General features: G+C 35.2%; 1 protein-coding gene across 1 annotated transcript in view; it reads right to left on the bottom strand.

The window, feature by feature from the left end:
• Positions 1-12,220: 12,220 nt before the first annotated feature.
• The window catches only part of SLC36A4 (solute carrier family 36 member 4), a 50,501-nt gene continuing 48,164 nt past the window's right edge, over positions 12,221-14,557 (bottom strand). The window contains exon 11 of the mRNA XM_017837778.1: positions 12,221-12,330. Within this exon, the coding sequence (XP_017693267.1) occupies positions 12,221-12,330 (110 nt within the window). The remainder of the gene's footprint in view (positions 12,331-14,557) is intronic.

A 14,557-nucleotide genomic window follows, 5' to 3' on the forward strand; every position in this document is an offset into this window, starting at 1 on the left:
AAATAACTAACTACATATTGAAATTATCAATGCCAAAAAGTTCCCATTCATCTATAAGCAAAAGCTTAAACACTTTAGTCAATTCCCTTACTCCAAAATTTAACAGTACCCCCTGCTCAAAAATACCCCAATACAAGAGTAAATCAACACAGAAGGACTTCTATCAAAATGGAGAAAGGCAAAAAAGAGTTAAGTTACATTTTGTAAACTTACAGGTATTAAAGATGGAACAATTGTTCAGATATAAAAACTGAAAATGTCTGGTTTTCTAAATTCTCATGCTCTCAAAACATATTGTTGTTATTACCAATGATTCAGTCAATATTTCTGCGAGTAAAACATCTAAAAATATTAAAACAGTCTCTATCCTTCAAAATTACTTTTCCCCATGCTTCTTTAACAGCATTTATGGTGGAATATTTTAGAAAACATTGAATTTTTATGTTAGGAAACTCAAATTTTATATTAGGAAACTATTTCACTTACGTGAAACTCCAGTTTTCCATGGTTCTATGCACAAGAAGGAAATTAAATATTTAACACTGTCACACAGTGTAGGGATTTCAAACAAATGAACTTCGTGATGAGAAAAAGGCAAAACAAATAGAGAAATTGGTAATAAAAGAGACCTTGAAAGGACATACAAGCACAATATCTCCCAAGCCCTCTCAATACATACAAGGAGCCAGCTGAAATGTTTAATAGCCCAGGTAACACTGGAGATCACAGCATGAGTTCAAAGGAGAGGACAATCAAAGTGTAACAGCTTTTTTAAAAAGAGCAGGTGTTTTCATGCAGAAAAGAAGAGCAATGGTAGAATTCTTATCTTTCTATTTCCTGTGGTACACTGAATTGCATCAAAACCCAGATAATACTTTCCTAATGTTCAATAACCCCATGCAGGAGTTATTCTTTCACAGTCACAGAAAACTGAAGTGATTCTTCAAGCACTTACTGACACCTCATGTGCCTTATCCAGCTCTCCAAAATACACACTATCTTTCTTTGCTTATATTTTCAACTACCAGTTTCTACAAAGTCTCTTCAAGATCCTCTACTTTCAGAGTTACCTGAAGCGCATACACGAGAGACACAGTATCAGGATTTTCAATGATTCCTGATTCAACCAAGAAACTGCCACAAACAAGGGACATATCTTATGGACTCTGCCCATAAGCAGATTTTTTAAAGTAAATTTTAGAATTCCACTTTAACCTCACACACCACCTTTGAAGAAGCTCTGTCACGGCCCAATGGCATGCAGCAGAGCTGCACTCTGAATTGTGAAGACTAAAGAAGCAGAACATACACTTCTCAATCCATTTTCCTCAAAGTATTTCCTACATTATCCACATGCACAATAGCTGGGAATTTCTCCATGAACTGACTATGCTAACAGTACACAGAGAAATTCCGGTCTTTGATGAACAACTGTGGGGTAGTTACTTAACCATGTGTTTCCTTGCCTGTTCCTTTTGTTTTCTGTTGAGACCAAAGGTCTTTATGAACAGGGATTCATATTTTTTTTCTATGCAGAAAACATATAGTTCATTCATACATAAATTACCATTTATAATGGTACATACTTTACCGTTCATCACACTTTACAGCTTAATGTACTTACCAACTCTGGTTGCATCTTTCAGATGGCACAACTCCCCCAGTTATTAATATACAATATTACTTATTTTTACTATTTACAATTTTTTCTTGAAATTAAAATAATCTTTGCAGTATCCATTGTAAAATATCTATTAACATTGTACCATTTTCAAGTACAAAGAATTTGTGAAGGGAGAGAGGTATCATAAATTGTCTTTGGCTGACAAAAAGAAAAGCCATGGGTATTTATTTAGATGGCAATGATGAAACTGAAATTACATGGGGGTTTTTCACAACTTCAAATACGTTAGACATCTTTACTCCCTATTATCTAACTTTATTTTTTTTCTCTTTTATACATGCCTGCATATATACAAACATATATATATATTAATACATGCCTCATCCAAATTCTCCAGTGTCAGATAAAAAGATTGTTATAGGTATCTCAGCAAGAGGTTTTATTGAAATTTATTAGTATAAACACGACAGATATTTTAAGCAGGTCACAGAAAAGTAGTCTGAAGGTAGGAGAAATACATTTACTGCATGAAGTGCCTTGGCACTTTAGTGCATGAAACACTGCTATGCAACTTGCCACCAATCAAGGGAAAAGGTTAACTAGGATTTTAGCTATTATGTATGCTTTTGATTCCAGCCATTCTTTTGGTGATTTCTAGTCTTACTGTATACACTATAGCCTATAGTAAAACGAATGATCACCTACTCTTACTGCTGTGTGAGACTCAATGAACCTGACTTTATACCAGAGTGGCTGGGTCTGATTCATAGATCTTCTCTCTCTACAGTTTTGTGGTCTGCATAAGAAACACACAGGCATATACCTGAATATATGTAATAGTCTGTTTTGTTGCATAATGCATTTTGCAATTTTTTTTCACAGGGATGTTATTAGAGAAAATTATTTTGATTCTCAGCTTGTGGGATAACTTTATAGCTGTACATAAACCAGCAGGCAGCTTTATGGAAATGCTAAGCCTTTTCAAAACATAAAACAGCAAATACTAATGATATCCTAAACAGAAACTCCTCCAGTTTTCTCTGAAGCATCAAAAGAGATTCAGCGTGTCTAGTGTTTGCTAACGCAACACACAGAAAATCAGCTTCAGGTGAACTATGCTGAACATAAACATACAAGTTTTTCTAAGATATTCACTTGCAAAGTGTAGCTATTCCAAGTGACAGCTGAATAAGTAAGTTACAATAAAGTTAGCAATAACTTCTCCTATTACTTTTTATCCAAGAGAGGACCTTCAATAACAAGTGGAAGTATAACCTTGCCTGGAAGGCTAAGGATGAGATGGGCAATAAACAGCATTGAGAACTGATCTTGAACTCACTCCATGAATGCTATTTGGTTCATGGCTTTTAGATGTAAGCTGCAAAATCAAGACACACAGGACCAAAGATGTTTTTGAGAAAATGTATCACAATATTTATTATACTCAGTCCTTTGTCACAATGAAGTTGAAGACTGATCAACTTTTGTGAATTTAAAATGCTACCCTGCACTTTGGTAACCAAAGCAGTAACAATGTATTCTTGCTTTATTTTGCCATCAAGCACTTTGTTCGTATTTAATCATAGCAATTATTTCTATTGTGCTTACCCCCTGTAATTTTATGTTATACAGAATGACAGTTAATTGAGCTAAAACAATTGCTCATAATAATTTGTGTGTTTATTTTTATTGTGATTATTGTCATTCCAGTTCTCTCACTGCAAGAGCAGAACACTCAAAGTTATGCATATACAGACCATTTAATAACTATGCTGTTCTTTTCCTTGGGGTTCAACCACCTACTAACGAAAAAACAAAACACAACAACTATGCACACAATGAAAACATAAATTAAAATAATAAGTTATCTTCTTACTCCTCTGATGATTGCCAGTAAAGATTATAAGAGTACCACAAGAAAATAGCTACTGGGATTTTTTGGTGGGTTTTTTTGTTTGGTTGGTTGGTTGGGGGATTTTTTATTTGTTTGGGTTTTTTTGCCAAGATTTAAAGTCAGATATATTTACCAGCATATGTTAATAAGGAACTGAATCCCACAGAGCTGAATGTCGGCTGAAGTCAGAGAACACTTGTTTTTCTCCACATTCTCTCTCAATCCAGTACATCCTGGTCAAAACACAGAGACCAGAACTACACTGACACTTAAAGCCATAGAAAGTCAAGTTTTATCTGTCAACAAAACAATGCCCTTTGTCTTGCTTTCTGACAATTTCACTGGCCTCTTCTCTGCCAGTGGATACTGAGCTCATGGTTTCAGAAATCTCTTGACAACAACTCCAAGATCCCTTACCAAGTTCTTCTAAGTTCTTCTACCATGCATACTTCTAAGCCCAGCACTACTGTAAGCACAATTTAAACTACTTTCCTCTTGATGGAGAAGAGAAGGGAGATATTATAGCACCTTCCAGTACCTTAAGGGGCTTACAAGAAAGCTGAAGAGGGACTTTTTTTCAAGGGCCTGGAGTAATAGAATGAGGTGATGGTTTTAAACTAAAACAAGGTAGATTTAGATTAGGAAGCAACTATTCACTGTGAGGGTGGTGAAGCACCAGAACAGGTTGCCCAGAGAAGCTGTGAATGTTCTATCCCTGGAAGTGTTCAAGGCCAGGTTGGACGGGGCTTGGAGCAACTTGGTCTAGTGGAAGGCTTCCCTGCCATGGCAGGGGGGTTGGAACTAGATGATCCTTAAGGTCCCTTCCAAGCCAAACCATTCTATGATTCTACAATGCTCTTCAGTTATTGTCACCAACAGATGGTAATAACCTGGTCATAAACATAAAAGAATAATATAAAAGTAGGAAAGTTATTGCTCTGTATTGAAAACTGGGGGGTTTTGACAGATGTGAAAGAGATTGTATGATTGTTAGCACTCCTTTATACTCTATATTAAAAAAATATTATCTTTAACATGAAGTATTGGAAAATGCTTCCTACACTCAGTCTTTTTTAGTTTATAAAAGAATACACCAACTGTAATTTAATTACAGCCTGCTTGCATTAACATATGAAACAAAACACGTGCTAAGAAAGGATCCTTAAACCTAGCGGACAAAAGGTAAGCAAGAATGGCAGTTAAAAGCTAAACAACACAAAAAAAGGAAAATTTTTAAATACATAAACAAAAGAGCAAGGATAGTAACTCACTAGATTTATCTTTGTAATCCAGATGGATATGCCTGACACTTCAAGTATTTTTCTCCACTTGGAAGCAGACACCACCAGAGTTACACGGGACAGTAGTTCCTTCTAGCAATTTAAAAAAGCTATAAAGACTCATTTCTAAAACAGTGACTCATGGAAAGATACCTGGCAAGACCCAAACCACAAAGGATTCTGGTCCTTTTTCTCCTACTGAACAAATGTTAACATTGCCAAGTAATTCACAGTTTCTCATACTACCACATCAGACTGTTGCATCCTCAAAAGGCAGATTAATTTATCACTAATCCACAGTTTATTTGGCACAAAGCTGAATAATAATTAGATCTTAGATATCCAGCTCAGCACCCACAAAAATGAAAAATTTTAGTTTACATTCATGATACTTTAACCTTCCCTTAACCTCAGCTAGCTGCCTTGCAATTTTTTTTAATCTTATTAAATATTATTTTTAATTGAATGTTAAAAAATTAGTTCACTGTACAGACGGAGCTTTAATTTATGCAATGAGTTCCAAAATTATTACCCTGTTTTGCCAAGAGTAATAAATCTAGAATCTGTGCTTCTGCAACCGAAACTCTACTGGACACTTCCACAAAATAAGTAAATCTAGGTAGCAACCTTGAAATAAGATCAAAATGTTAAAACACACTCCACATACACTTAGAATGTACATTTAACTGAACAATAAATTCTTATAGCTTAGTCTACATGTCTAAGTATCAGGTCTTAAAATTAAACTCCTGCCATATTCTCAGTGGTGCACTTTGCAGTAAGCATTTGCAATCATTTTCCCTCCATATTCCAGAAAGAAATATAGTCTGAAGCTATCAAATAGGGATAATGAAAGGAAACATAAACCACATAATTGCAGCTCTCTTGAGCAAACCACTTAGACTTTAGATCTGGAATATATTGTGTCAAGTGGATTACTTGTCATAATAGTAATAGCTCATTTTATGCATTTATACTAATAATCCTCTGGTTCGTTGTCTGATATTACAGATTAATAATGTCTGACAATTAAAGCATAAAATAAAGGGAAAGGCAGACAAATAAAAAAGGAAAAAATAAAATAAATGCAGCAAAATTACAAAATAAAAAGTTTCTGGTTACTGGATAAACAGTGGATAAACACAGACTAAGAGACTGAATGGCTTTTCAAAAAAATAGTTGAGATCTGAAAGGAGGATGCAACTAGCAAAATCATGGGCACATACCAGTGAGTGGAGTGAAAAAGCAGTCATTCACAGAAATAGAGCCGAGTTGTGCTGAAGAACAAAAATGTGTTGATGTTAATCCAGCAAAGACAGATCTACTCATGGAGTGTATGTTGATGGAACAATTGTATACACTTAATTCCTTTGGAAACCTGACTTTAAACCAAGTAGTCTTCAGTAAGGAGGTTCATACCAGTTTATTAGGACAGCAACATGATTCAAGATATTTTTTACCAAAGGAAGAACTACAGTCCAGATAACCTCGCCACAACACCCCATGTGAAATAAAGAACATAATTTAACTTCAAAGATCAAGACACAGAATTTTTATTTTGACGCATTACAGAACAGCTTTATCAGTGAGCAATTACTGCAAGTCAAAAGACAATATATTCCATTCACTTGCTATGCTATGGTGGGATAAAGAAAACCACAGAGAAGAGAAAAATATTCTACATTTTTAAGCAGTGAGATGTTAATTTGACTCATGTATCATAAAAACATACTGTAAAGATATTCCTCTTTCTATCTCTATCTCCTAGACTCTATAACACAGTTCTTCTGGTTGTGCCAGGACAAAGGTCTGGGGCCACAGTGCAGGTCTAGGAAAACTTCCCAGTTAAAAAAAAAAAAAGATGGAAAAAAGTTTAAGGGATGCAACAGGAAAGAACAAACTAATGAATCCTTGAGCATGATGTTGAAAACATAAGAACTAAAAAGAGAATGGGATGTCTCTTGTGGCACAAGTTCTTTAGACCTTCTGTAACTGTAAATCAATGTTGCTCATTATTACAACGTCTACACTGATGCACCTTATCAAGTGAAAAAGTACAGATAAATATTCAATAATATTCAACTCAGATTAACCAACTAAGCAAAGCATGGCATGCTATTACTTTTGGTATTCCCATTAACTCAATATACCTTTTCCCCTCTGCGTTGTTGCACATCAAAAAGGAGGAAGGAAGACATATGCCAATACCCTGGAAAAAATAGGGAGATTTTTAAAATGCCAACCATCGTTATCTATTTCCTCCTAACTGTGCACTAAGAAACTGGTGTTTTCCATCTGCCGAATCCTTTACTTTCCCCTTAGGAATCTCAAAGGAAATTTCAAGTCATGGAGTACTGGATAGATGCAAAATGTATAAGGGGTACATACAAAAATAGCTGCTCCACTCAATAAGCATGACAGAAAATCACTGGCTCATGTACGACATTTAAGAAGAAACCCAAGAGTAACTTCCTCTTCTAAGCCAGTTCATTCATAAAGATATAATGGGCTGAAATAATGGAGAGACACAAATGCATGAATTATTGAAATATTACCAATATAAAGTTCGCTTTCCATGAGCTAGAGAATATATATATAAAAATATATATATTTATCTGTTATTTGGACAAAGAATTTTCATATCATCCTTCATTATATTTGTAAGCACACAGATGGAAAAAAAAAAGGGGAACAAAAAAATAAAAGCAGGCTTGATTAGTCTTAAAATTATTATTAGAAAGGGAAAATGGGATTGAACTGCAGGCAACTGAGCATCATATTCAGTGTCACCTCACTCTTCCTGCAAATGATCCATCATATCAAATGCTAGATATGTTTCTCACATCTATTCCTTCAAACACGCCAGAGAAGAAAATAAGCACTTCTTTGGCCCAGTTCAACTTGTCCCGAAGCAAATATGTAAGCTATATCAGACAAATTGTGCCCTTCCAAGCATGTGTTCCTCTCTGCTCCTTAGAAGGAGTCTAGTTAGCATGACCATTGCAGGTGCAGAAATACGGAGAACAGAGTCCTGCAAGCTAAACTAGATGAGTCCAAACCCACACAGTACTTTGCAACATATGCCATGCATGACTTCAGAGCACGGACTGACATGTAGGTGCACACTGTAAGTGGTATTATGAATCTCCAACTTGCATTTCACCATAAATGAATACAGTTTGCAAAGGAGACTGCAAAAAGGAATCATACATTGTTTTTAAATATATTAATAATTAAAATAATTTTTAAAAATCTAAAAATAAGTATTGCCCCAGAATAGGATTAACTGCTTCAGAATACATAAATGCACTGCTAAACTACTTAGTTCTTGATTTTTTTTCTGTAAACAACGAAACAAATGTCTCAAAAAGAAAAACCAAAAAAATTTGATGACAAAGTTATTACGGATATTTTCAATTTTCTTATTACAAATCTTTCAAAATTTTCTATTTTTCACCTTAATCACAAATCACAGAATCAGAGTCACAGAATGGGTCAGGTTGGAAGGGACCACAGTAGGTTATCAGATCCAACCTCCCTGATCAAGAAGGGCCATTCTAGAGCACACTGCACAGGATTGCATCCAGACAGTTCTTGAATATCTCCAGTGAGGTATTCAAGCCCATACTTTTCTTCCTGTCCCATACCTACAAATTTTTTTTGCAAAAGAGCTGCATTTCAAAATCTAAGTTTACTCACAGAATTCTAATTAACACCTGAACAGAAAGAAATCCAACCTACACTGAAGTAATTAAAAAACCCAAAACAGATAAAGTAGGACTTGCTTTAACTTTTCAGGAATTTACTTCACAGCTTAACTTTCTATTTAAGGCTTTTAAAATATAAGAATTTGTAATGATGAATACTAACATTAGACCATTCTGTTGGTCACTGGGGTTACATCTAGGAAATATATTCACAAGTTAACATCTCTAGAACAACCAGCAATAAGAAACACTTCTAGCACTATTTAAATAATCCACAACATCTAACCGTTAATTATAAACCATAGACATCTGGTATCCATATATTAAAATCAGGTTAAAAAATAATATTTGGACTATTAAAAAGAATATTAGCTATTATATGTACATAAATCGATGTCTACACCAACAGCTACTCATAAGATGTGACAAAACTCATATGCCACATCAAAAGAAAGGAACCATAATCAGGATATAACCCTAAAGTTAAGAGATTTATTCCTTTTGGAGAGAGACTCAAAAAGGTTGAAAGAAACTGATTTCACAAATCTATTTCTCATACCTCAGGATATGTCCAAAAACCACACAATGATACCTATTCTCATGTCTCAAAACCACAGCACAGGATCTTCTACTAGGAAGTAAGAATTATGCTCACCAGCTACCTGTATAAAAAAAAAAAAAAAAGAAAAAAAACCAACCAAAAAAACACTACATACTGGAAAAAAATTAACTGAATTAATCAAATATTTCATTTTATTCCTTTTTTGTGTTTAAGCCCACTTTGAGGGGCCTGTTAGCAGTCCACGCAATTATTTTAAATCCCATCTGAAAGTTTCTTAATTCACAAATTTACCTATTCAATTTTTCTGTCATTAATACTACCCTTTAAAATGAACAAACTCTTATTAAAAAAAAAATCTGTGTCTAACAACTGATACCTAAGCCACTTCTGCATAAACGATTATCACTTTATCCTATCTATATAGATCTTAAAACTCCTTCATGTTACCTCTCCTGCAGTTCCTCTAAGCAGGTATTTTATTGGCACAATGTCATTAATCAGTGTAAGACATCTGGTAAGTATCATCTTATCTTGTGTCTAATTGTTCAGCAAGAAGAACTGTTCTTTCCTAAAACCAGGTACAGTTAAAATGGGAAAATATTTAGAAAAGTGTAATTGATAAATTCAACTGAATAATGCATTTATTCTTTTTTTGGTAAAATTACACACTAAGCTCAGAGTTAATCACAAACAGCTCACTAACAGCTCCATTCATACTCAGCTGGATTAGCCCTTCAATTAAATTTCTTTCAAGTTAATAATCAAAACAATTGACAATTCAAAGGTATCTCCACATCCATATGCAAATGCAATATTTCTTCATTTTCATTTTAACAGGAGAACCTTGGCTACAGGAATACAGCCCTAAATTAAGCTATTAAAAATAATAATCTATACTTCTCATGTGGATGAAAGATACTATAATGCTTGACTCCGGTTTTCTCCATTATATTTTCTGATGTTCTTCAGCAGATTTTACCAATCCACAAAAAAAAAATTCTTTCACTACTATCTTTAATAAATCAAACACAACTTACTGTTTAAAAATGAAAGTAATGCTTAAATTGTTCTTTTCTATTTTATTCCTTTACTTCTTCAAGGATTTGCTGCCACCATTTCAGATGAAATATTTCCTCAATACTGCCTTTTTTTTTTCCATACTGCTTCCAACACATCCAGCAAGAACATTTAATTTCAGTGCCCTTTGGTCAGAAGACATGAGTAAGCCTTTGCCAGACAGTAAATGAGATATTTACATTTCCATTCTACTAGACACTTGCAGTCTTGCCCCATCCTAAACTGTTTAACCACAATTTTTACTGCAACATTTCACTTCAACAGAAGTGAATGTTTGATGCCATTTAGCATCAATACTGAGTAATGCTTGGCAGATCCCTCGATCTCCAAGTGCTCAGCGTATTTTGAGGCTGGTAACCCAGAATTAATTGCTTAAGCTCAACAAAACCTCTCCAAACTCTCCCCTCCTGGAGTCACCATGATCTCAGTACCAGATAAGCAAGGGAGAGTAAAAAGCTGTCATGATACAATGACAGTTTATTTCAAGCAATGCGCTAAACAGAACTTATTTGGTTACCCAGGCAAGCTGGCCTCTCAAAACATATCATTCTGTGCAATGATATTTACAAATCTTTAATAAATTCATCCAGGATGGTCCAGTTCCTTTAGAAGTAAACTAAAAAAGTTTCACACTTTAATAGTTAATCCCAATGTGCTGGAGCCACAATCCTATGAGGTAACAGGCTAAGGGCTGAACCATGTGTTTGATGCACAATCTTTACCCAAGTAGATGCAGCAAACACAGATCTAAAGTACTTTTGTGACATGTGTTTTAAATATGTAAAATCAGGGTAAATACTTTCAACATTATAAAAATTCCACCCTGACAAATATTTCAAAGTACTGAAGTTATTTGACATTCAAATACCACAAACACTAAGCAAAAACCTGTGAGATAAAGAAATGTAAAGCACTTACAGTTCATATAAAAATGCATATGCAACAGTAACAGAACCTACAGCAACCACAAGGATGTGGTTGTCTGAGCACAATCAGATAGATTTTCTGTCCTCTTATGTATTAAAAGGAGTGTCTGTAACTAACACAGTGAGCTGAACTGACACACCACAGGACAAAACTGGCAAGTCACCAGGCAGAGACCAAAAGACAGACAGCTGCTGGAGATCCTTTGGCACCTACATGGAGCAATCCTGTAGTGATGAACTTCTAAGTACAATCCAAAGGCAGCTCATGAGCATCCACAAAATACTAGACTTGCATATCTGTTCTCACCACTTTCCAAATCCCATGGTGGCTCTTGTCCTATTCCTTCTACATGTATGTGTTCCTAATTTCTAACTTTGCCCAGTACAGTGATGCTTAGTCCAACTTTCAATCCTATTTCTGCCTAGTTAGCTACAAGTCTACCTCCCACCTGCTTTCAACAACTACCAAACCCAGTCTCCAGCTCTAGGCTGGACTTTTAACACAAGCCTAGCACATCCCTCCACTCAGTGCAAAGGTGCTCATCTCAGTTTGGAAAACAATGGCTTAGTGTCAAGACTTATTCAGTACGGTGGGATCTTCTAACTTGCTACACCCTATACAGTGAAATCCGAAATCCAAAATACAGTATGTCTCTTGCAAATGGAATAGAAAGAAGTCTTCAGTATCAAACAATATGGAAACTGTCAGTTTCCCACCTTTTCCTTAAAATTCAAAAGTATCTGACCCATCCAATACTGACATGCTATTTTAACAGTAAACTGGAGGATGGGAAAAAAGCAGTAGGAACAAAGTCTGCCAAATCATTTGCACTCACTGTGTCCTTGCCCAGAAAGTACTGGCAAGGGGCTAACCAAAGGAAAAGCATGCTTTTGCCAATCTAGTACTGTCTCAGCAAAAATATTTGCTTTTACTTCGAATAATAGAGAGTGTCACAGTCTGGAAGAAGATGCTAAGAACAGATGTGAAAATTCAGACAGCTACTGTGAACATTGTTCTAAAACCTTCTGTAACTTCCTTTCCGGTATGGTAAAAGCAGTCTTTTGAATACTTTTAACCACCAATTCTGCCTAGAAAGAGTCCACATGATCTCACTGCTCCCTGAGAATGGCTCAGCGAGCCAAGACTGACCTACTTCCAGAGCAACAACCACTCAGCCCAAACATGAACTTCCCAAGGGATGGGTACATTCCTCTCCGTCTCAAGCCCGAAGGCTTTTTCCCAACAAAGTTTCGTATATACTGTAACAATAAAATCATTACATAATTTGAGTAATGCAAAAGCCCAAAAAATCAGTAATAACTGATTTTTCAAGTCTTCTCTTAAAAAGCTAATGCATTAATAGCAACACAGCTGAAGCTTCTATTCTCAGAGAATTATTTTCAAGCAAGCAGAGTCCCTTTAATCAGTGTATGACCTCTGAATGGTCCAGACATTACAACATATTCCGTCACCAATATCAAAACCACTTAATTTCTAAAATTCAATTGAAAAGGTTTTGGATTTTTACTTTCCATTAAAGAAATGCTTTCTGAATCATTTTAGGAACTGTGTTCTGCACTTAGACAAAGTGAAGCTAAGTGAAAAGTGAAGCTATTTAAATCAATTTTGTATAAAACCAGTGCTTTGATGAAAAATGATGAAGAGAAGGTGAATGTAAGCATGGGAGCTTATACAAATGTTGGTGAAAAGGTATTATAGATACTGTATACATACAATTTGTAGAAACCCCTTGAAAAAATCCTGAAACAACAACTACGAAAAATATATCACAGAACAGCCTGGCAAATACCCAACATTTAAGAGCAAACTTTTAATTTTACTTTTCTGTGTCTTGCAGCAAACAATCCTCAAATATCCCAGTAATCTGTAGCACTTCAGTAGGTCCATTTTAGAGATTCATATCACAGGTAAGTTTCAATGGTATAAAACAGGTCCAATTTTATTACATATTTTTTTCAAAGAAACAAATATGTAGGATTCTAATGTTATATCTTTATATAGATAGCTGTATATTTTATATAAATATATCTTTACATATATATAACAAATTTTCTTTGTTTTTCTACTTTCTTTTCTTGGAGACTTCCCCAGTTTTCTCTTTCCAGGCTACTCAGTAATTAAAAAGGCCAAAAAACCCACAAAATACTATGGCTGAATATCATGAAGTCATTTATAATTTTCCTAAGTCCAACAGGGAAATGTGCCTTTAAGCCTATTCACCACTGGCTCTTCTCATTACACACATACATGAAAATATCTTTCACCAATAAACTCTTAAAACCTCTGGCTGTAAACAAGAGTTTGGATCTACAAGATTCTTAGCTTTTCAAATCTGTTGTGGTACCATTACCAGGGCAGGTGATAAGGGGCACATAAAGGGCAATACAGAGTGAGTGGAAGTTGAAGGTGCAGTGAGGACTGGAGATCTTACTAATGATCTCTCAGAGAGACAATAAAAAAAGAATTTTGGACCTTGAAGCATTCTGATACAGATGACTCACAGGTATTACAGGAGCTATTCATATATCTTCAATCTAAAAATCTTAACACCTTGATCACCTGAAGCAGAACACAGATTATATGGTGCTTCAGGAGATATGCACTTCATTACTCAAGAAAACCTTTGGGGTTTGTTTGTTGTTTTTTTTCAATTCCACATAGCAGATGTATTTTCAGAGCAGCAATTTATTAGATTGATGGTATTTGCCTTTGCTTACTGTAGCAATTAAATCGCACTGATAGAAAAACAAGCCAGATTTTCTCAACTGGCTTGACCTTAAGAAGGTCTCACTAGATGTTCAAGTTTTCTTGGACAACAATTCTTAGCTGTCATCCAGCACATGAGTTACTGGTCAGCATTCACCAAGAGAACTGAGACAACAAACCAAAACTCTTCTCTTTAATCAACATTTTCCCTAAAAAACAAGGTTTAGCATTTTTTTGCTTGTTTAGCAGTTTTGATTGTTTTTAAGGTAATAACAGCTCATTTCAGTACACATGGTGGAGAGGTCAACTTTGTACTAGAAGCAATTTTTTTATAACATCCTTTAGAAAAGCATCCTATGTTATTCAAACACTTCAGGTGGGAGCTGTAAAGACAGAGTTAACTACCTCCACAGTTTATTATCTTCAGAAGTATCGATTCCTAGATGAGACCATACTCACCATTCCATGAGCACTGCTGACTTCTACTAGCATCTGTGATATCTCAATGAGCTTATAGGAGGGATGGAAAGATTAGGGGACAAGCGAGAGAAACAACAGGAGTAATAGGCAGCGAGGACAGAGATGCAAAACTACTTTGGAGCATTATCACCTAAAATAAGTCTCCCTTCATGAACTCTTGTGACCAAGCATCCATGCTTGTCAGTGCAATTTAATGGATACAGACCAACACACCTTTAGGCTTCATCCTCAGATCAACAAAACAGAGAAAGGATTTCTACATGACAAGTAGGTACTGCA

Source organism: Lepidothrix coronata, unplaced genomic scaffold (genome assembly GCF_001604755.1).
Source record: "Lepidothrix coronata isolate B3197 unplaced genomic scaffold, Lepidothrix_coronata-1.0 Scaffold310, whole genome shotgun sequence".
In the NCBI taxonomy this organism is placed as follows: domain Eukaryota; kingdom Metazoa; phylum Chordata; class Aves; order Passeriformes; family Pipridae; genus Lepidothrix; species Lepidothrix coronata.